A 22,584-nucleotide genomic window follows, 5' to 3' on the forward strand; every position below is an offset into this window, starting at 1 on the left:
ATCTCAGGGTCAAGAGGTCGAGCCCCATGTCAGGCTCTGCATTGAGCGTGGAGTCTGCTTAAGATTCTCTTTCACTCTCCATCTACCCCTCCCACTCCTGCTCCCCTCTCCCCGTTCTTTCTCTTTCTCTAAACAACAACCACCACCACCACAACAACAAGAACACCTGAGGGAGAGCATAACTACCCCAGAACCATACCAAGTACAGAACCTCACTCTGCTACGGTCCTAGCCTCAATGCCACTGAAACTCGTCCTGGAAGAAGCAGGAAGCACAGGTGGCGCTCACCCATCAAGGCACCAGTAACACGTTCCCAGGGTTTCTGCCACTAACCTGTGGCTCTTGTGCAGCTCGATCACTTTATCTTCCAGTTCTTTCGTGTGGTTTGGCGCAAAGCGGAACTCACTAATGTAATCATTCCCACATTCATCTGGGTCATAGTCTCCAAGTTCGGACTGGACAGTGTAGGAGCCCAGCAGGGCCAGGGTGACAAAGGAGCAGGGCAGCCTTCCGGACACGATGTCATCTCGCAACTGTAGGCAGAGGTAGTACCTTCCAAGAGCCAAAAGACAAAGCAAAAAGCCAGCATGAGGCCATGGGAAAAGCAGGCCACTTGGTACAAACTGTGCTGTAAGCAACTCCTTCCTGTCAAGTAATCTCACTAGGACAAATTTTGTAGCATCTATATTTTGCTTTAGATCTAAGGGGAAAATACTTGGCTATAAAATATAATATTTTGTGTTATACAAATGTATTTTGTATTACACAAATAAGGGCATTTTGAGGCAAGTCAATGCTCATAATAAAACAAGGTTTATTAATAAGGCACCGAGAAGAAGAAACCTCAAGACATATTTCTTTAACATCTTTTAAAATAACTAACATTTAAACCCAAATCAATGATTCTCCCCAACATACTCCCTGAAATCTCTGGTTGGGGGAATTATAATACAAAAATGGTGCGGTTAAATGCAATTACTAAGCTTCTTCCAGCCTTAAGGAAGTGTCATTTTGATGTCCTGGTTAAACATCCTACTGGATGAGCAAGGCAGATTTCGGGTAACTCACTAGCTACACCATCATAAGCTGCTCTCAGCTGCCTGCGTTTCTGATGCAACGGTCTCCTTATAATAACAATTTCTTCTGTTGCCAGCCCTCATTTTTTTATTTGGAGAACTTCCTAGAATCCAACTGATATGAAGACTAACTGAAGAATTACTACTTTAAAACCTGGGAACTTCATCACTACAGGTAAACAGCTTTATACTCAAGGAATAGAAGACATTTTCCATATAATGTGGCCAAGATATCATACACATATCTCCACTGATAGCTGACTTCTCTTCTCTGCTTCTTGCTTTTCAAGATTTACAGATATAATACTAACTGCAGGAAACTCCAAGGTAAGTGTTAACATTGATGACTCTTAATAATACCTTTCACGTCCCAGCATATAAGTATAATAATAAAATATACTTGCACCTTTCATGTAAAAAATAAATTGTTAATCTGTTGAAGATGAAGATGATGATTAAAGCCTTAAGGTCCCCTCTAAATGTGATTTTAAGCTGATGATATAAGTAAACTCCATGTAATACAGATACAGAAGTTTCTACACATTCCACAGCCCTCTACAAACATCGTACAAATAGAAAGCAACCATGCACTACATGGTAGATGTGGCTCTGTAACCAATAAATTAGCCACAATTAAGAGGTTCTTCAATAGTATTAAAAAGTGTCTTTAAATAAGAAATCATAAATTTTCCTTGATTTAATACAAATATAAAAGAAATCCTTTGTAACTGTTTTTTACCCTTCTCCTAATACGTCTGGTCATAGCCAGTGACTGGAGCTTTAGCATGTGAGGCTTACACAGAAAATTCAGCACGCACTGCACAATGGCACTCTGATTGGCTGTAAACTTACTACCAAGCAGGGCGAGAGAGTCAGCGGTTCCAAAGCAGGATGTGGAGAAGGCTAGAACAAATGGCAAACCCAGCATAGTCTCCTAAAGGCAATCTCCTCGCACACCCAAAGCTCAGTCATCGCACTAGAATATTTTTACATTAGTTTCCTTTCTTCGTGTCTTCCTTCCCCAAAATGAACGAATCATTTTCCCCGTACAGACAGGGCAGGGAGAGTCAACTCTTAGATGAGTCCATGTTTATGTGTATCTGTGTGCATTTTATGTCTGATTTTTTAAATAGCTGTTGAGTATCAGATTGGTTATAAAAAGGCATAAGCATCCAAAACACATTTTTACTCTGAATTTTAGAGCAGGAGCACTAGGAATTGCCGGATCATTTAAGGCTGAATCCCATCCAATTTGACGGTGGTGGGTGGATGACAGTATCTCAATTTTGCACATCTTCCCGCCAAGGTCAGACAGACGGAAGTATCAGCTTAGCACCAAAGATTCAACTGTGAACAGATACGATTTGGCAAATCTTCTCATCAGATGTTTGCTCTTGCTCAGTTGCCTTTGGCTTGCCATTTCTGGCGTGGATGACTGAAAGGTTACCAGATGTAAGCAAGCTCTTCCCCAGAGAATAAAGAGAAGCCTGCCTTTTTCATAGCCAACTTTCAAATACCTGGTGATATCTTCAGATAGCTGGGCAGGGTCTGGTGGGTAAAATTTCACATTAAATGAAAAGTGCCAAGCACCACCTGCAAAGATGAGAGAAAAAGTAGGATCAAACCTTAGAAAATCCCTTTATACTTATTACTCTGATAGTGAGAACTGCCTTAACTCCAAGTACTAACACCCAAGCAACATTTGCTCCTCAGTGGAAAATGGGAAAGTCTCAAGTTCACTTCATCTAGTCTTTAATCTTTTCCCCAAATCCTTTATTGGTGCTTCCGACTAGCCTGGAAATTGACTAAACTTCCTCCCTTTCTCAGGGACAAAGGTAAGCCTTTGGAAGTGGGGGAAAAAACCCCGCAAATGATAGGGATAATCCTCAATCAGACAAGTCTGGAATTGACTGGACCTACTGCTCTGAAATTCTGGATAGCTCACATACCAACAGTACAGACATAATCCCATTTCCTTTGTCCTTTCTGCTTTGTTATTACAGGTCAAATCCCATTATAATACATGTCAAGGAAATTTTCAAGATATTTTTATTTTATGGGAAGGTTTGTTGTAGTGAATATTTAAGTGAGCTGCTCTCTAAGCTGCTGAAAATTCTTTTTTTACTTGGCGAAACTACTGACTCAAGAGATGCCTGAATACATGACCTGTGTTTACAAAGCTGCCCACCTCCTTATGAGCCCACGACCTGGACGGGTGCTCTTTACACGTCGCTGTTCTTTATCCCACAGCCTCTCCTTGCGGCCTCCGCTCCAGCAATGGAAACCATCAGCCAGGTGGCAGCTCACAGTCACCTACTCTCCGTACTGCCCACACTTACACTTGGAGCATCATTAAGCCTTGCTAATTAAGCTCTCCATTTTATTAATACTGTCTCTACTGGTGGCTGGTTTATCATTATAAACCTGGAGAAACATTTTCTTCTTTTCTACATTTCCTCTCTCTCTACCTGATCACTCCTTTAACTCATATTCATTTCATTCTGTTCTTCTGTCCGTTTAATGCAGGAACTTATTAAAGTCTGGGTGTTCCTTCACTGGACGTTTGTTCTCCCCATGCAACAACCACAAAAGTGCCACAGCGTCGACCCTGCTTGTATTCTGAATGCACTACTGAAACATTCCTCCCAGTCCCCTTGGCTTCTATACTGGAAGCCTTTCATCTATACCACAAGCCGTAGCCACTTCCTTTCACTCTGTGATTCTGTGACCTCATAGTCCAGCCCTTATGCCTCAAATATCCCCCTAAGATGCCCAAACACCCCCTCCTCCCCCTTAAATTACTTCTGGAAACTCCATTTTCTCCACAAGTCCTTTGCAAACATTCAGAAGAAAAGGCAGTATTCTAAGTACCAGCTTCTTTCTTCAGGCTATTCTCTTGAGTATGAGGCAAATACTTAGCTGCCTTGGTTACCTACATTTCTGTCATAAGCAGCACAGGTACATTTATTAGTTCTAGTTTATTCTCAACACTACCATTCATAATACACTTAAAATCCCACACCGCAGGATCACCATCTGAGGTGCCTTATAAAGAACTGGAATAATGCCAGGTATCACTAGTTGCTTACTATCATTTTTAAATCACTCAGAAAATATTCCTGAAACACAGCCTATAAGAATTACAAGGTATCTCTCAATCCAATATATTTCTAGTGATTATTTTTCCAAGTCTTTTTTGTTATTCAAAAAATGGTCTGATCTGGTTTTACTTTCCTATTGATTCCTATGCACTTTCTGCTAAAATGGATCAATTTACTGCTTGCCAATAGTGAGGTTCATAAATGAGAGCTGGCTTCCCCCCAAGCAACTGGAATGAAAACTAACGGATTAGTTATGGGAAATGGATTTACTGCTCTTTTATCATTTTTATCCATTTCAAAGTATGCCTTGAACCCAATGAGTAGTTTATCAATGTAATTAAACAATCTCATAATAAATTCAAGATAAACTTAGACATAATAAAAGCATAAAAATGAGGGGTGCCCAGGTGGCTCCATTCGGTTAAGTGTCTGATCTGACTCTTGGTTTTGGCTCAGGTCATGATCTCCCGGTTGTGGGATTGAGCCCCACATCTAGATCCGTGCTTAGTCCTCAATCAGCTTCAAATTCTCTCTCCCTCCCTCCTCTGCTCCTCCACTCGTTTGCATGTGCACACACTGTCTCTAAAATAAAATCTTAAAAAAAAAAGTATAAGAAAGATATTTCAAAGCAAAAATTCTCATGGCAGGAAAAGAATTTCAAACTATAGTTGGCTGAAGCATCTGAGGTACTTGCTAAAAATGCCCATTTCTAGGCTCCACCCAGAGATTTTTATTCCAGAGATTTGGAATATGGCCGAGGAACTTGTGGTTTTAATAAACCCCCTTGTGGTCTGAGTACAGGTGGGCATAGGGACCATAGTCTGAAAATCATTAATCCCAAGGAATCCATTTTCATGAGGTTATAACCCAAATAACTGCAAGGTTTTGTGGGGTATTATTTTTAAAGAGTGGGAAGTTTAAGAAACTACAATCTACACCCTAGTCAAGAAAAAAAATCTAAATAAAGCATAAGATTTGAAATTAACGAGAGGCAGATTAAAGCTCAAATATATATCCCCATAAAGAATCTGATAGAAACAAATTGGGTGGGAAGCCATGATTATGTAATGAATGCTCTTGCAAGCCTGAATCTGCCCAGATGATGGCCCTGGTGAGACACAAGATATGAATGCATTAAAATGATATTCCTATAATGTTGATAGAGGATTTCAAATCACAAATTTATGATGGAAAACTATGAAACTGAAAAGTTCGTTCTTATAAAAAATTCTAATTTTAGTATTGCATGGCTGCCAAATCTTAAAAACTTTAAATATACTGCATTCACAGCATAAAATTACTATACACAGTATATAGATCATATACTTTATATCATGAAATTATTATATCATAAATATAGTATATTTATATCACAAAATACAGTATATTTAGAAATTTAAACATCTGGGGGGTGCCTGGGTGGCTCAGTTGGTTAAGCGTCTGCCTTTGGCTCAGGTCATGATCCCAGGGTCCTGGGATCGAGTTCTGCATCGGGCTCCCTGCTCTGCGGGAAGCCTGCTTCTCCCTCTGCCTCTGCCTCTCTTTCTCTCATGAATAAATAAATAAAATCTTAAAAAAAAAAATTTAAACATCTGGGTCTGCATAAAAATGACTAGAATTAATTTTTTTCATAAGAGCAAACTTTTCAGTTTCAGAATTCTCTATTTCTCATCAATTTGTAACTTAAAAGCTTTATCAGGTTGACTGACATTCTCTTGAAGACCTAGAGACCATCTATGCACCTACAGCATGAAAAGAATGGAAACATCCTTTAATCATTTATATGTGTGTGTGTATCTATATACACACATATTAACTGAAGTATAGTTGACACTCAATGTTATATTAGTTTCAGATGTACAGCATAGTGAATTGACAGCTCTAGACATTATGCTATGCTCACAAGTGTAGCTACCATCTGTCACCATACAACACTACAATACCATTGACTATATTCCTTATGTGCTATCTTTCATCCCTATGACTTATTCATTCCATAACTGGAAGTCTTGTATCTCCCACTCCCCTTCACCCATCTTTGCCCATCCCTCCCCCACCCCCGGCAGCCATAAGTTTGTTCTCTGTATTTGTGGATCTGTTTCTGCTTTTTTTGTTTGTTCAGATTCCACACATAAGTGAAATCATATGATGTTTGTCTTTATCTGCCTTATTTCACTTAACACAGTACACTCTAGGTCCATCCATGCTGTTGCAAATAGCAAGATCTCATTCTTTCTTATGGCTAAGTAATATTCCATTATATATATATATATACCACATCTTCTTTATCCATTCATCTATTGATACTTGGGTTACTTCCATTATCTTGGTTATTGTAAATAATGCTGCAATAAACACAGGGGTGCATACATCTTTTTTTTTTTTTTTTTAAAGATTTTATTTATTTATTTGACAGAGAAAGACACAGCGAGAGAGGGAACACAAGCAGGGGGAGTGGGAGAGGGAGAAGCAGACTCCCTGCCGAGCAGGGAGCCCGATGCGGGACTCGATCCAGGGACTCCAGGATCACGACCTGAGCCAAAGGCAGTCGCTTAACCAACTGAGCCACCCAGGCGCCCATGCATACATCTTTTTAAATTAGTATTTCGGTTTTCTTTGGGTAAATATCCAGTGGTGGAATTACTAGATCATATGGTATTTCTATTTTTAATTTTTTGAGGAATCTCCATACTGTTTTCCATAATGGGTGTGACTTACATTCCTGACTTACATTCCTACCAATAGTGCAAAAGGGTTCCTTTTCTCCACATCCTCACCAACACTTGTTTGTTGGTGGGGGAGGGAGGGGGAGAGGGAGATAGAGAATCTTAAGCAGGCTCCACACCTAGGGTGGAGCACAACTTGGGACTCCAACTCACCACCCTGAGATTGTGACCTGAGCCAAAATTAAGAGTTGGACGCTTAACAGACTGAGCCACCCAGGTGCTCCTGTTGTCTTTTTGATATTAGCCTTTCTGACAGGGGTGAAGTGATATCTCATTGTGGTTTTGATCTGCATTTCCCTGTTATCATTTATATTTAGGAAAAGGAGGTGATGGTACAATAATTCCATTAGATATGATAATAGTTCTCTGCCTTGGTAGAATGTAAATTTTGTGGAAAGAGGGCATTTGGGTGCATGGGAAACAATGAGGAATATAGATAAAAATACCAAATTCAATTAAAAAAATTCCAATTGTCCTTGTTTCCTCCTTTATTTGCAGGATTGCCACTTAGTTCTCTTTATGTTGCAGTCACAAATAGTGCCTAATCTACATGATGAAAATATCCTTTAAATCTCATGTTCTGATTGTCCTCTTTCTTCTCTTAGAAAGGAAGGTAGGAGGGGCGCCTGGGTGGCTCAGTTGGTTAAGCATCCAACTCTTGGTTTCAGCTCAGGTCGTGATCTCAGAGTCGTGAGATCGGGCCCGCAGAAGGTAGGAGATAGGATAAATGGGAAGTTGAGGGGGGAAAAAAAAGAATTCCATTAAAAACAGATAAGAAAACTGACATTAATATAGCTTTTCTTCCACCAATATTGTGATTTATCCCTGAATTTTTAATATATTTTCAAAGGGCTTTGCAATTATACATCACCCAAGTAAGAAACAGCATTTCATTAATTAGGTGAATACAGAGGACTTTATGTACACAATATGTTAGGATATATATTCAACACATCTGCTTTCAGTAACTCCACAGAAGGATTCTTAGAACACATTCATCATCTTACATTTTTTATTAGGACTCTTGGAACAAAAAGAAGGAGTGTTTTCACAACTGGAGCTGTCCCTGGTTTCAGTCCCAATTTATTTCTATCCAACTTGATTATCAAATTTCTCTCATAAATATGGTAAAGAGGGGCACCTGGGTGGCTCAGTTGGTTAAGTGGCTGCCTTCGGCTCGGGTTGTGATCCCCAGGTCCTGGGATTGAGCCCCACATCGGGCTCCTCACTCAGCGGGGAGCCTGCTTCTCTCTCTGCCTGCCGCTCCCCCTGCTTGTGCTTGCTCTCTCCCACCCCTCTCTGTGTGTCAAATAAACAAAATCTTTAAAAAATATATGGTAAAGATGTTTTAGTTGTATACAGAATCATCAGTCTGTGTAATATCTAGAAGTAGAGTAGCTTTTTTTGAGATATTATCTATTAAACCATTTCAAACTGCTCACTACTAATTACTTTTTATTAGTACTCAATATATTTTGATATCTCAGCACATACAAAGGCAATGGAAATACCTGTTCTTTTTTAATAGGAAACTGTTGAAAACTTCCATGGCCATAACATTCTTATTAATGAATTGGTCTTAAATTTATTCTTCAACTAGAATTAGTTGTTTGAAAAATTACCAATTTTATTGACAAAAAATAAATTGCTTTAAAAAATTAGTTATTTACAATTATAAAGACTATCCATGTCTACTATGCTAAAAGAGCTACAGAAAAGGTTTAAAAATAAAAATAAAAATAATTCCTCTTTCTCAACCCCCTACACTATGGTGCCACTTCTGGAGGTATTTACTATTGACAGCTTTTGTGCTCTTCCAAAATTTATTACATATATATGTATGTATGTATGTATATATATATATATATGTGTGTGTGTGTGTGTGTGTGTGTGTATATATATATTTCTTTATATGTGTATATACATATATATGCATAACTTCTTTTAAACAAATGTCACTTGTCTCACTAATGAGAACTAAGACACAGTCTACCTCATTCTATTAATAGTTGCTTAGTATTTCAAGGTATGGTTATTCCATGAGTGATTTAATCAGTTCTTTATAAATGGATATTTAAGTTGCTTCTAGTTTTCTGCTATTGCAAACAATATTATAACAAACTTTCATGCATGTACACATATACACATTTTCCCCTCTAATACATATGCTGGATGAATGTACAAGTAAAATTAGGGGTCAATGAATAAGCACATTTTAAATTTTAATAAATACTGACAGAGTACCCTCTTAAAGGGTTGTGCCAATTTATACTTCTACCAGCTGTGTCCATAGTTGCTAGTGTAGTATATTAATAAACTTTTAAATCTATGTTAACCCAAATACATGAAAAATGATGTCTTGTTTTAATTTGCATTTAATGGTTAGTAAGATTCAGCAACTTATCTCATACTTACTAGCTACCTGTATTTCAGTTTTGTGGATTGCCCTTGCAATTGTTAGGAAACATGGGTTTCTTAACTTGCCTTTAGGGACCAAGGAAAGAGGTTGTTACCAGATAGTAAACTTCAATCTGACTTGTTATTCCTTTTCTAAACCATTCAAGAACTATTACCTTTAGCTTGACTTTTCTACTTTTGTGGCAGTTAGGCTTAATTTAACATTAATAATTAAGTTGGGAGCTTATAAATGGCTGATTGCCAACTGGAGCATCACTTGATTAAATCATATTGCACATTCTGGGTGCAAGCAGGGTAATAGGTCAAATGTCATAGTCATTTCATTCCCAAGCTGTGATGATTAAAAACGGGTATTTAAGCTAGACCAACCTGTCAAAGATAAAATCTGAGAGCTTACTCTGTCTTTTTAAAAAAACTGTATTCACACTAGCCATGTGGGTATGGGCCACCAATTCAGACAATCCGGCTCTCTAAAAATCTTCACACTACCATGCAAAATAATCCAAAAGAACTTACTTCGAATCTGTTTTTTTATTTCCTTAGCAGGGTCCAGCCAATTCTGAAACGGAAATGACAGTTTGAATTTGAACCAGAGAAGAATAAAAATAACTGGATGATGATCATGCACTAAAGCGTATTTGAAAGTGCATGGTGGCAGGCCCTCCAAGCTGGGTCCTTCCCCCACAGCTGGGAGTCTAATGAGTCTAATGAGAAAATGTGTGTGTGTGTGTGTGCACAATTCACGCGTGACAAAATTCTTTTCTTTTACACCACCACCTTCAAAGATTCGAGCTAGTACAGCAACAGAGGAGGGAAAAAAAAATAGTGGATTCTATGTTCAATGAAGTTACTAGAATAAATTAAAGATACACGATGTCCACTGATGTCCTAGCCATTCAGGCCCACAAAGTGACTTCTGTAATTATAGATTCTTAGGCACTTGCCTAACAAATGAATACCTGCTTGAGATTTATTATTTTCCTCATCAGAAAACTCAGATGTTTGATAACAAAGTTAGACATTGTTCAGTGAATTGAGTAGGTATTAAGCATGATTCATTGCACAACATCAAAACAAATAACATCTATTAGCAAAATTTCTGTGACTTAGTTCCTAGCACAAACACAAAGGAAACAGTTTCCTCTTCTTTATTTTTCAGGTACCTGTGGGCATTAGTGAGGCAAAGCCCCAAAGAGACTGCATTACTCAGGTGTAAGAGTTTACAGAAGTATTATTAAACATTAAGTACCTGCTGAATACATTAGACAAGGGTCTGGTCAGCAAACGACCCATGTCATATTCGATTTTGTAAGAATATGAAAGCATACTAAGATGAATTAAGAATAGGACAGCAGTCAGGGAACATGTATTCTACGTAAGTATCAATGTATTTGATTTTCATGGGCTCAAATACACTGAAATATATCATCCAAGAACCATATAAAATGCTCTCCTAGAACCATAAATAACTCATGCATGAAAAACGGATTTACTCTTTCCAGAAAATTCAAGATTAAAGGAAGTCGTCAATATCTTTCATAAGGAAGTAAGGTGATTAACAGCATTTAGGGACTCAAAGGAGTAAATACAGGAGTAGAAGCAGAGAAAATGATTTACCAATTCAGTTTTCATTCCCTTTCTTACAGTAATGAGTAGTTTGAGACATACATTTTGTATTGCTTTTAATCACTCACCTTCTGGTTTTCAGCATCTCGATACGTAAGCCCAAAATAGTCTTTTTCCAGCAAATTCAGATGTTCACATACTTTATCAAACAGCACCTGGCCTCTGGAGCGTTTCTGTGGAAAACAAAGCAGAACAAGTCAACACACATAAAGTTCTCTCAGTTGCCACAGATAAGAATGGGTAAAATTTAACATACTGCTTGCTGCAACTTCAAGGTTCAATAAAGTGGGCCGACACCTACAAAACCCTGTCCTTACAATCAACAGACAAACCCAAAACTCGCCTGTGCCACTGAGTAAGTACAGGCAACCCGAGGGTATTTTTTTAATTTTTAATTTTTAAAGATTTTATTTATTTGGGAGGGGGTGGGGCGAACACAAGCAGGGGGAGCGGCAGAGGGAGAGGGAGAAGCAGGCTCCCCGCTGAGCAAGGAGCCCGATGCGGGGCTCGATCCCAGGACCCCGGGATCATGACCTGAGCCGAAGGCAGACGCTTAACCGACTGAGCCACCCAGGCGCCCGAGTGGATGATTTCTAAACAGAAGTAGCTGAGGAAATGATGTGGGGCTTGGAAGTCTGAAACATCTTGTGAAACATAAAAATCTTGAGAGTCAAAGAATACAAAGGACCAGCAAAAGCTGTGTTTCAGAATGCCCTAACTCGGTCCCCACGCAACCAGATTCGGAGCCTGGGAAGAATCAAGCCTATTCCTTAGCTTAGGCAGACTTCCCCTGAAGACTTTCTATTCCAACCCTTACTTAGAAATTCTGTTAACTTCATGATTTTTGTTCACAAATTTCAGTTTTGTATTACAGTGTTCAACTTTCTCTTTATTTCTTTTTGAGAAATCCTTCCTATTAGACATAAAATGTTAAGTTTAAAGATTTTAGTTATCATTTATAAATATAAGATATAGATATTCATGCTACATTTTTTACTGTAACACAGTCACTTGCAGAAAGGAAAGAGGTAGTCATCTGAGGAACAAAAATCTATCAGCTTAATTTACTGGAATACCCAGTATCACGTTTTCATGGAATCCTTCAAAGGTCTTTCAACCTGGCCTTGGGGACTGAGATGGATGGACTGGCAACAATTAAATTAAGCCATGTTTTGTTTGTATCGTACAAACACTTGACACCTAATACAGTAAGCATATTTGTCTTTAAGATTTAATGTAATAACAATGAGAGATGTAAAAATTGACAGACAATGTGCATGCCAAAATAATAAGTATTCAGAAACCTGTAAGTGCTGTGTATTATTATGCAACTGTAATTACATTGGAAGTTAATTGCTCAGCCCCCTGAAGCACGATTTATTTAGTAAAAAAGATAAATCTATGATAGAAAAGTAAAGCCTAAACTGTAGCTAGCTAAATAATCAATGATGTGTTTGAAAAAAGTTTAATAATGCATGAAAATGAATTACATATTAGCAAAACTACATAATAACATTGTTCAATGGATATGAATAAGTGGTAGGACAATGAAATGCTGCTCACCGGTTTAAATCTTTTATTTGTAAACAACAGCTTATCACATCTGAATAATGTTTAACAGATTATAACGTTGTCATAAAAAAAATTGCTTCTTCTGGGGTGCCTGGGTGGCTCAGTCATTAAGCGTCTGCCTTCGGCTCAGGTCATGATCCTAGGGTCTTGGGATCGAGCCCCGCATCGGGCTCCCTGCTCGGCAGGAAGCCTGCTTCTCCCTCTCCCACTCCCCCTGCTTGTGTTCCCTCTCTCGCTGTGTCTCTCTCTGTCAAATAAATAAATAAAGTCTTAAAAAAAAAAATTGCTTCTTCCGATGGCTTCTACTGGTATTATCTTCAGTTTACAGAGAAGAACACAGAGGTTCAGAGAAGTCAGATGAGAGAGGCAGTATTATGTAATCGCGGAGTGGTGGCTTTAGCAGATCAACCAGGGTTTGAATCTTCACTATGTTCTTTGCAGCTATGTGAAGCTCCCTGTTTTTCCCTCTGTAAAATGGGTATGAAACTACCTTCTTCTTTGGAATGGATGACATTAAAATAAAACGAAGTATTCAAACTTGGGTCCAGTGACGGCACATACCAAGTATTCCATAAACATTAGCTATTATAGCCCAGGTGACCAACAAGTAGCAGGATCCGTAATGTAGAACTTACTATGTACGCATTTTTGCTGTTGGAGCAAATAAACAACTCCTCATGGTGCCAATAAGCAGTTCAGTATTAACATGTCCCGCTCTTTCTTTAGATATTAATTACCTGCTTACTACCTAACTGCTTTAGCTAGACTACAGTTTTTACACACACGTACACCACCCCCCGTACATACCCAAACACATACCAGTGTCTGGCCCAAGTACTTTCTCAATGAGTAAAAGTAAAACAAATACAAATAAGTAAAGTCTTCTCTATTCTCTGACCCAGCAGCCCCTCAATTGTAGAATTCTTTCTGAATATGCAGCAGGCTGCCTTGGGCATTGTTTTAATTAGCTGTCTCCTGGCTGCTATGTTCTTCCCTTCGTCTAACAGGTGGCATGGACTAGCTCAAGCACAGACCACTGTACTAACTAGATCATACTTTTCTGGCTTCTCACAATTTGATTTCTATTAATGATTCGTAGCTCTCTTTTGAATAGACCAGATTTTTTCTTACTGAATATTTTAAACATATTTCGAACACTACAAACAGTTCTTAAGACAATTACATAGTGGTCCATTCTTCACACCAAAGTTTGTTTTTTCCCTCCTAAGAACCAAGATCAGTAATCCAGGATCTACCATAGATGGTTATACGTAAACAATAAAATTCCTACCTGCTAAATATCACCACAACCACCAGCTAGCTGGATGACACTAGAAAAGCCTTTTAAATTACTTGGGTCTTCATTTTCTCATCCTGGAGTGAGGATGTAAGATTCTATGGAGCAAGGCTGTCATGGGCTTGAGGCTATGATTGGGTCCCCTGTGTCACGGCAAACATTATTAACGATTACAAGGCTCTTTCTCATGGAGACTGGATGTGGCTTCAGCACCCTTCTGCACATGTGATGAGAAAGACTGCCAGTGGATGGAGTTGGATCTACTTTCCAGCCCTAGAGAGCATCACTCCGAACTCTCCCAAATTCTTGATTCTTCTAACTCAGATTATTTTTTTGCACACTGTTCAACTTTTCAAGGCAATTATTTCTACTTACCGACATCTGTGTATCTTTAGGTAACAACATCTAACGTATTTGACTAAAGCTCAACAATCAGACTGAAACTTTTAAAGAATTTAGATTAAATATTTGGTTGCTGAAGACACGATATTCATTAAGTGATCAAATTTAGGTACTTTACTGTCATTGGGCATGTTTATATTATAGCCGTAATGAGTCAAGAACTGAGTAAACAATGTTGACAGAGGTTTTTCTAAATTAACAGAGAACATAGAAGATAACCAGAGAAGATAATAATTTTTAGTCTTGTTTGCTGTTTCATGTGAGTTAAGTCATATCTCTGACTCAAGGACATTCATAGTTCATATATACCACTCACTATTAATCTCTGAACATCTAGAAAAGTCGATTTTGCTTTCCTAGAGTAACAAACTAATGGTAGACCACATTCTTTCTGCCCTCTTTTCTCCACTAAAAAATTAGGTTTCTGTTTCTGATAAAGTAAATGGGGATATTACAGTCCAACAAAGACTTTAAATATCTAAAGAATGGTAAATCCCCCAAGCAATATGAACTCTCCTTCTTAACGTTTTTAATTTAAAAATGTTCCATATTGACTCATGACAGTGTTGAATGTTAGGAAAAGTGTGTCAAAAGAGAAAAACTTTAAGAGAATAAAAAGACAAGCCACAGAATGGGACAAAATATTTGCAAAGACCTATCTGATAAAGGAATGGTACCCAAAATACACAAAGAACTCTTAAATTCAACAATAAGAAAACAACCAAATTAAAAACTGTGCAAAAGATCTCAACAGATACTTCACCGAAGACAAAGAGATGTCAGAAAAACATGTGGAGAGATGTTTATCAAATACCATTAGATAATTGCAAATTAAAAGAACAAGGCACCACTACGCACCTATTAGAATGGCTAAAATTCAAAACACAGACAACACTAATTGCTGGCAAGGATGTGGAACAATAGGAAGTCTTATTCCTTGCTGATAGAAATCCAAAATGGCGAGCCACTTTGGAAGGCAGTCTAGCAGTTTCTTACAAAACTAAACATACTCTTAATATATGATCCAGCCATCATACTCCTTGGTACAAAGGAGGTGAAAATTTACGTATATACAAAAACCTGCATGTAGATACTTTTGGCAGCTTTATGCAACACTGCCAAAACTTGGAAGCAACCAAGATGTGTCTCAGTAGGTGAATGGATGATAAATAAACTGTGTTACAATCTAGAAAATGGGACATTATTCACATTAAAAAGAAATGAACTATCAAGCCATGAGGAGACATGGCAGAACCTCAAATACCTATTACTAAGTGAAAGAAGACAATCTGAAAAGGCTGTAGGTATGATTCCAGCTATATGACATTTTGGAAAAGGCAAAACTATGGAGACAGGAAAAAAGATCAATGGTTGCCAGGGGTTAGGGAGGAGGGAGAGGTCAACAGGTGGAGAACAAAGGATTGTTAGCATAATAAAACTACCCTGAATGGTACTAAATGGTGGATATATGTCATTATACATTTATCCAAACCCATGGAATGTACAAAGAGTGAACCTTAATGTACACTATGGACTCTAATTAATAAAACATATCAACATCGTTTCAGTAATTATAATAAATGTAGCACACAGATATAAAATGTTGAAAATATGGAAGGGGGGGCGGGAGAAGGGAGTTTGAGGGGGTTATATGAGAAGGCTCTGTACTTTCTGCTTAATCTTTCTGTAAACCTAAAACTGCTCAAAAAAAGGTATATTAATTAAAAAGAGGAACACTGACAAAAATACTTAATGTCTTATTTTAAATTATTAATAATTTATTAAATACTTAAAGAGATTAATACAATTAAGCTCCAAATGATTTTACTTTTATCATGAGTAAATGAAAACTTAAAATTTTTACTGAGAGCAAACATGTTGGAAAAATAAAAAACGTTAGTCGCAACACATACCAATGATAAAGGCGAAATCCTTCGAGGAAAAGCTGCTATGCTTCTCATCCTATGTACGTACACACCAGGAACCCCGAGTCTAAAATGCCTGCAAGCAAACCCAATATGATCTGGTAACGAACAGAAGGTGGGTGACGGTTGAAGTGATTGCTCAAGATCTACATCACACAATTAGGGAATCCAAACTATGAACAACATGATGATGGAATAGCTAAGGTCAGAGGCTGTGCTTGCTTTGGGCACTAAATTCAAGAAGATACATCCACCATCACCACTCAAACACAGCAAATGAAATAAGCTTTTCTGTAGCATCAGTGAAACTTCCCACAAGTCAAAGGTCATTCAGTATCTTTAACAATACTGTCTGTAAAACATTGGTTTTCAATGTACTGCTCATCAACCAGTATCACCTGGTAAGTCTGTAATAAAATTTGTTAATTTTATTTGTCCATTAGAAGAGTAATTTTAAAAAATTAATTTTGAATGCTTTAGTATGAGGAATTTCAAACATATACAAAAGTAGACAGGACAATATAACGAAGCCCTGCAAACTTGTCACCCAATTTCAACAAATGCCTTCTGAAGACCATAACCTTGGGTCATCTGGAGTTCCACTCAATTCATCCTTCCCCTGGTTATTCTGAAGCATTTCAGCAATAATTTTATCTCTTTATGTCTTAGTATGTAACTCTACTCTTTTTAAAAATGTAATCTTGGGGTGCCTGGGTGGTCAGTTGGTTGAGTGCCCGACTCTTGGGTTCGGCTCAGGTCATCATCTCAGGGTCCTGAGATCAAGCCTGGCGTTGGGCTCTGTGCTCAGCATGGACCCTCTCCCTCCCCCTTTGCTCCTCCCCACTCTCCCTCTCTCTCTCAAATAAATAAAATCTTTAAAAAAAAATGTAATCTCAATACCTTTATCACATCTAAACAAAACTAGCAATGTCTTTAATATCATCAAATATCTAATCAGTACAGATCTTCCTCAGTTTACAGTGGGGTTGCACCCCATAAACTGAGTGTAAGTTGAAAATATCCTAAATTTTAAAAAGAAAAATAAATATCCTAAGTTAAAAAAAAAAGAAAAAGAAAATGTCCTAAGTTAAAAATGCACTTAAGGGGCGCCTGGGTGGCTCAGTCTATTAAGCATCTGCCTTCGGCTCAGGTCATGATTCCTGGGATCGAGCCCCGTATCAGGCTCCCTGCTCGGCAGGAATCCTGCTTCTCCCTCTCCCACTCCCCCCTGCTTGTGTTCCCTCTCTGGCTGTGTCTCTCTCTGTAAAATAAATAAAATCTAAAAAATAAAAATAAAAAACAAAAATGCACTTAGTGCACCTCATCTACCAAACGTCATAGCTCAGCTTAGCCTACCTTACACATGCTCACCACACTCATATTAGCCTAGAGTTGGGCAAAATCATCTAATGCGACGCCTATTCTATAATCCAGCATTGCATTATCTCAGGTGGTTCCGTGAATAGGGTGCTGAAAGTGACAAACAGAATGGCCCTCAGTGTATCGGTTGTTTACCCTCGCGCTGGCCCGGCTGCCTGGGAGCAGCTGCTGCCTGGGCCCAGCATCATGGGCGAGTACCTATCACAGATTGCTAGCCTAGGAGAAGATCCAAACTCAGAATCTGAAGTACGGTTTCTGCTGAACGCATGTCATTTTCTCGCACCATCATGAAGTCAAAAAATTGTAAGTTAAATTAACCACCGTAAGTCAGAGATTGTCTGTAATTTCCCCAACTGTTTCAAAGATTTTGGTTTCTTTTTCAGTTTGGGAAATCCACACGCTACAAGTTGCTGACGCATCTCTTTAGCCTCAGTCTGCAAGTTCTCCATTTATCTTGGTTTTATCCTTGAAATTAATTTAAGAGACCAGGTCAATTTCCTGTACAGGTCTCTCAGTCTAGACCTCACTGTCTGCATCTCCATGGTATAATTTAATGTGTTCCTCTGTCTCCTGTATCTCCTGAAACCTGGCAGTTATATCTAGAAGCCTGATCCGATTCTGGTTTCACTACTTTCCACTGAGTGATGCTGTACAGTTTCATCAGGAGACATCAAATGACGCTTACTTTTTGTGTGCGTGTGTGATATTGGCAGTCACTGATGATCACTGCCCTAGATCCATTAATTTGAGGTTGCCAGATGAGCATATTTGAATCCTAATCATGCCTCCTGCATTTATTACTTGGAGTATGTCTATGAGGAGATACTTCTCTTTGTCAGTATTATTTGTTGCATAAACACAGTTTGCTGATGAAAGTCAGGATCAATGCTCACTCCTTTTCTCCTTTATCCAATTTTAAGATAATGAGGTCCTCTCCAGCATCATCCATCCAATGTCACCAACTAGAAATTTTGTTTTATATGATCACTATGAACTCATGGATTTAAACAGGTTTGATGTGTTTCAATTCATTTCGGCCGCTCCCCCTTCTGATGCTCTCAATGTCCCCATTTGCTCTACCTTGCCTCCTGCCTGTCAAGTCTCGCTCATCTTCATGAGGCTTCTCCAGCGCCACTTCTTTAAAGCATTTCCTGTCCTCCCGGCCTCTCTCTCTCTCTCTCTCTGTCCTTTGGGCATCATGCATTACAGCACGAAGAGGGCACTTCCCATATCCTGCCTTATATCACAGCTGTCTCTCTGTGCATGTACCTTACATCCCTACTGACTATAAAAAAAAAAGACATTCCCTAGAGGCATCACGCCTCCTGTATTTATCTTTTACGGAGTCTCATTTTGGTCAAATACTGTTAAGAGATTAAAAAGGTAACTTGATAAAACTTCATGAAAAGTTTTTTTCACTAGCATATCATAACCAATGTTGTTGAAGCAATATTTTAAACTCATGGCTTTCAACCATGGATCCTGGAGTATTTAAAAAATGCCAATGCCCAGAAACCCATCTTATCAAACCAAAATTTCTGAAGCTGGGCCCAAGGCATTTATGTTTTCAAGATTCCCAAGTGATTCATGCAGGCATAGTTGAAATGTTCACTTTAAGTTAAATTATTTTTATGACCCAAAACTCTTAAATATGAGGACTCTAAAGCAAGTTTTCTTTTTTTGAGAAAATGTGTAACTTTTTCAGATTGAGTTTAGCCCCAAAGCAGTTTCTTCTAGGCCTCTCATACTAACACTCATAGCTGCATTATGATAAAATTTATGTATATACACAATTAAAATCTAATCCAACATATTTCCTTAAGAAATGTAAGTTCTTAAGAAATTAAGTTCTCAAGAAATGAAAAACCAAAAAAAGGAAGAAATGATAAACCAGCCAAATGCTGAAATAAAACGATGCAAATGAGAAATGATAAACCACAAAACTATTAAGAAAACAAACTTGCATTTTAAGCCATGCATAAAATGTGCAAAATAGAAATGTCTGAGTTGATTTTTAAAGGATGGCATTTTCCCTTTTGAGCTAAATATAAACTTGTACTCAAGAACCTGCCACATTACTAAAGAATAAGCCCAGGTAGGTTAACAAAGGTCTTGGTTTCCCCTTTTGCAATAGGGCAGAGGTACTACTCCTTCCCTCGCAGGTGAGGGCGGTAACTGGGAGGAGCAAACACACAGCCCTGAGCCCTGGGAAAGGCCAAGGGAGGAGCTTCTCACACATGACCTTCAGGTGACCTGCAAACAGCTACTTCTGCACGTGTTCCCTGAAATGAGCACGGCCGTGATGCTCCGGTCTCCAGAAGGCAGTTCTTAACCTGTGCTTGAGACCACGTGCGCCCAAGCAGGTAGCACAGACTAAGTCTCGCACGAGACTTAACAATAGGATTTGTTTTTTGCTTCAGTCTCACAAAGCTATGAATCAGCCCGAGTGAAGCTCTCCTCCAGCAAAGGCTAAATGCTGAAATTAGAGAAATTGGTGAAGTCAAATATAATCTCCTCACTTGGGAAGATGGTTATAGTTATTACCTCTCCGAAGCCGCACAATCATGAAGAAAATGAGGCAGGGCGAGTTGCTTTGCCTGAGAACAGGAGCTCATCATCAGTCCCTCTTTCTCAGGAAGGGGACGGGGACCAAGCCGGCACCAGGGTGTGCATGTACTTTAAGTCTCCTCAGAATTTATATATGCATTTTTTTTTTAAGATTTTATTTATTTATTCATGAGAGAGAGAGAGGCAGAGGCAGAGGGAGAAGCAGGCTCCCCGCGGAGCAGGGAGCCCGATGCGGGGACTCGATCCCAGGACCCTGGGATCATGACCAGAGCTGAAGGCAGACGCTTAACTGACTGAGCCACCCAGGCGTCCCAATATATGCATTTCTTTAAACTACCGCACTGAAAAATGGGGGGGGGCCCTCTTGTATCGGCTTAGGCTTAAAACCACTTGTGTTAACATAAGGGAAAATGTCTGATATTGAGAACTTTTAGGAAAACTGACACTTTTGTACCTCATTTTAGCTATTTTGAAATTTGAAGGTGTGTCAATGCTAGAAGTACTTTATTCTTTCTACCATACATCTTCCTCAAATAGACCACCAATTTTCTTTTGGAAATTAAATTCTTCCATGTACTGTTATAGGTTGTGAACTTGTATTTCCGCTCCCAAAGACAGCAAACTGTCCATCTTTTTTTCCCCCAATACAGCAGGCATTCAACATATGTGCCTGGTAAGTGCTAATGGCATGATTTGAATAATTTTCCCTCACATTATCTTGGATTAACCATGAAGCAAAATCCCATTTTTTTTTCATGCTTCCTTCCCTAATTGCATTTTTCTGCACTGAATGCTTTTCTATTTCCCTTCCTTCCAAAGGTCAATTAGAATTCTCTTTATTTCTAACTGACTGCATCACAATTTACCTGAGGTTCAGGACCATCTGAAATGCTCAGCCAGCTAGGCCAGGTCTTGAGCCCAAATCAGACACCTGGACTCTACGTAAGTCAGCTTTTCCTGGGTTTTCCTTTTTTTCTTTTGAACTCTTGATAGAAAAACACTCTAACACTGTCTGCCCTGAAATTTAAGTGGAGAATGGATTTTTTTTTTTTTTTAATCCATACCTGGAAAATACGAAGGGCTGCAGTCAATGTAGGAATAAAAGATTATGGTGTCTGGTCAGTGACAACGGTCTATAAACCCTCTCGAGAGATGTGTGGCTGGGAAGGTCTAAGAACCAAGAGATGACACCAGCTGCCTTATGTGCATCTACTTCCTTTTTGGGCTTCCTGGCTTACAGGTACATTCAATGCCCAGTTTAGTAATTAGTAAGTATTATCCACATTGCTACTGCCAGAATCAATTCCCTCAGAGCAGGACTTAATGGGATCTTCCAGCCTTTGTACTGATCCCACATGTGATTCAGGCAGTATTCTTGGAGAGGGCTGACACAGAATTTCTTCTGTCCGGATGCTGCATATATTGCCAGCCTTTCTTTAAATCCACGAGCAGTTAGCTTTCTCAGCAAGCCATGATGGTCATCTCGTTCAAACCAACGTTTCTCAATTACTGTATCACAATCACCCCATCAGTAATTATTCTGCCACATTCTTGCTCAGTTAAGTTAGCAATGATGACCTGCAGTGTTCTGTTAAAATATGAATATGAAACTCCTTCCTGGTCTTGGTAAGTTTTTAAACAAAATAGTGATTTCCTTCCCTGTCTTGGTTGTCCAGAGATTGGAATTCATCTGGCATTATTGAAACATCTTTAATGTGGGGGCATCCCTATCCTATTCGAGTTTCTTTTCTTGCCATTCTGTTCTAAGTGAGGAATATTAAGTCAGCCCTGAGGCTGGACCCTGGTTCTACAGAGGCTGGCTCTGCAAGGTTAGACAAGTTATATTAACCTTTCTGAGCTTCACTGCCTTCATCATAAAATGGAAATAATACTGATACTTAAGACAACATAGGAAAGCATATTGCCTAGCTCATGGAAAGCAATAGTCAATGAATGCTGGTGACCATGAGTTGACCCTTTTGATAGGGAGCCCAGTACATCTGGGGTTTCTCATGCTGACATTTGGTGTAGAGACTGACATACTGTTGAAAGCCTATTCCTTCTGCAGTGAAATCATCCCATTTGTCTTATGAAAAATAAATCTCATCATACAGGTAAAACTGAGAAATTGTTGAAAAACAGTATCATTATCCATAAGCTGAGCGAACATTCAATAATCACATACAAACACACACAAAATGGTTAATATATATTGGGTATACTGGCATATTTTGGTGTATGCTAGGCCGAAACATAAGATAGTTATATATAATCATACACATTGCATATAGTCCTGGCAAGACCAGAATGAATTGTTCAAATGCAACAGAGCTGTCCTATGTTTTGACTGAGATTCAGTACACAGATACTTTTAGCACACTGGTGACAAGAGTCCCTTTCCTGAACAGGAAGCCTCTCCACTTTTGAAAAAAGAGCCCTTTTTCACTCAGCCACAATCTGTTTCTGCCTTCATTTGTTGAAGCAATTTCAGCC

General features: G+C 38.7%; 1 protein-coding gene across 19 annotated transcripts in view; it reads right to left on the minus strand.

Moving 5' to 3' along the window:
- Positions 1 to 22,584, minus strand: part of EPB41L3 (erythrocyte membrane protein band 4.1 like 3) — a 245,232-nt gene that overhangs the window by 39,529 nt on the left and 183,119 nt on the right. For all 19 annotated transcript variants that reach the window (XM_064577880.1, XM_064577892.1, XM_064577889.1 and 16 more), the window contains 4 exons: positions 11,016 to 11,120; positions 9,838 to 9,880; positions 2,594 to 2,669; positions 334 to 552 (listed from right to left, as the gene is read on the minus strand). In XM_064577880.1, the coding sequence (XP_064433950.1) occupies positions 334 to 552; positions 2,594 to 2,669; positions 9,838 to 9,880; positions 11,016 to 11,120 (443 nt within the window). The remainder of the gene's footprint in view (positions 1 to 333; positions 553 to 2,593; positions 2,670 to 9,837; positions 9,881 to 11,015; positions 11,121 to 22,584) is intronic.

Source organism: Mirounga angustirostris, unplaced genomic scaffold, assembly GCF_029215605.1.
Source record: "Mirounga angustirostris isolate CCGP_5_RB_7025 unplaced genomic scaffold, mMirAng1.0.hap1 SCAF_14, whole genome shotgun sequence".
Lineage (NCBI taxonomy): Eukaryota > Metazoa > Chordata > Mammalia > Carnivora > Phocidae > Mirounga > Mirounga angustirostris.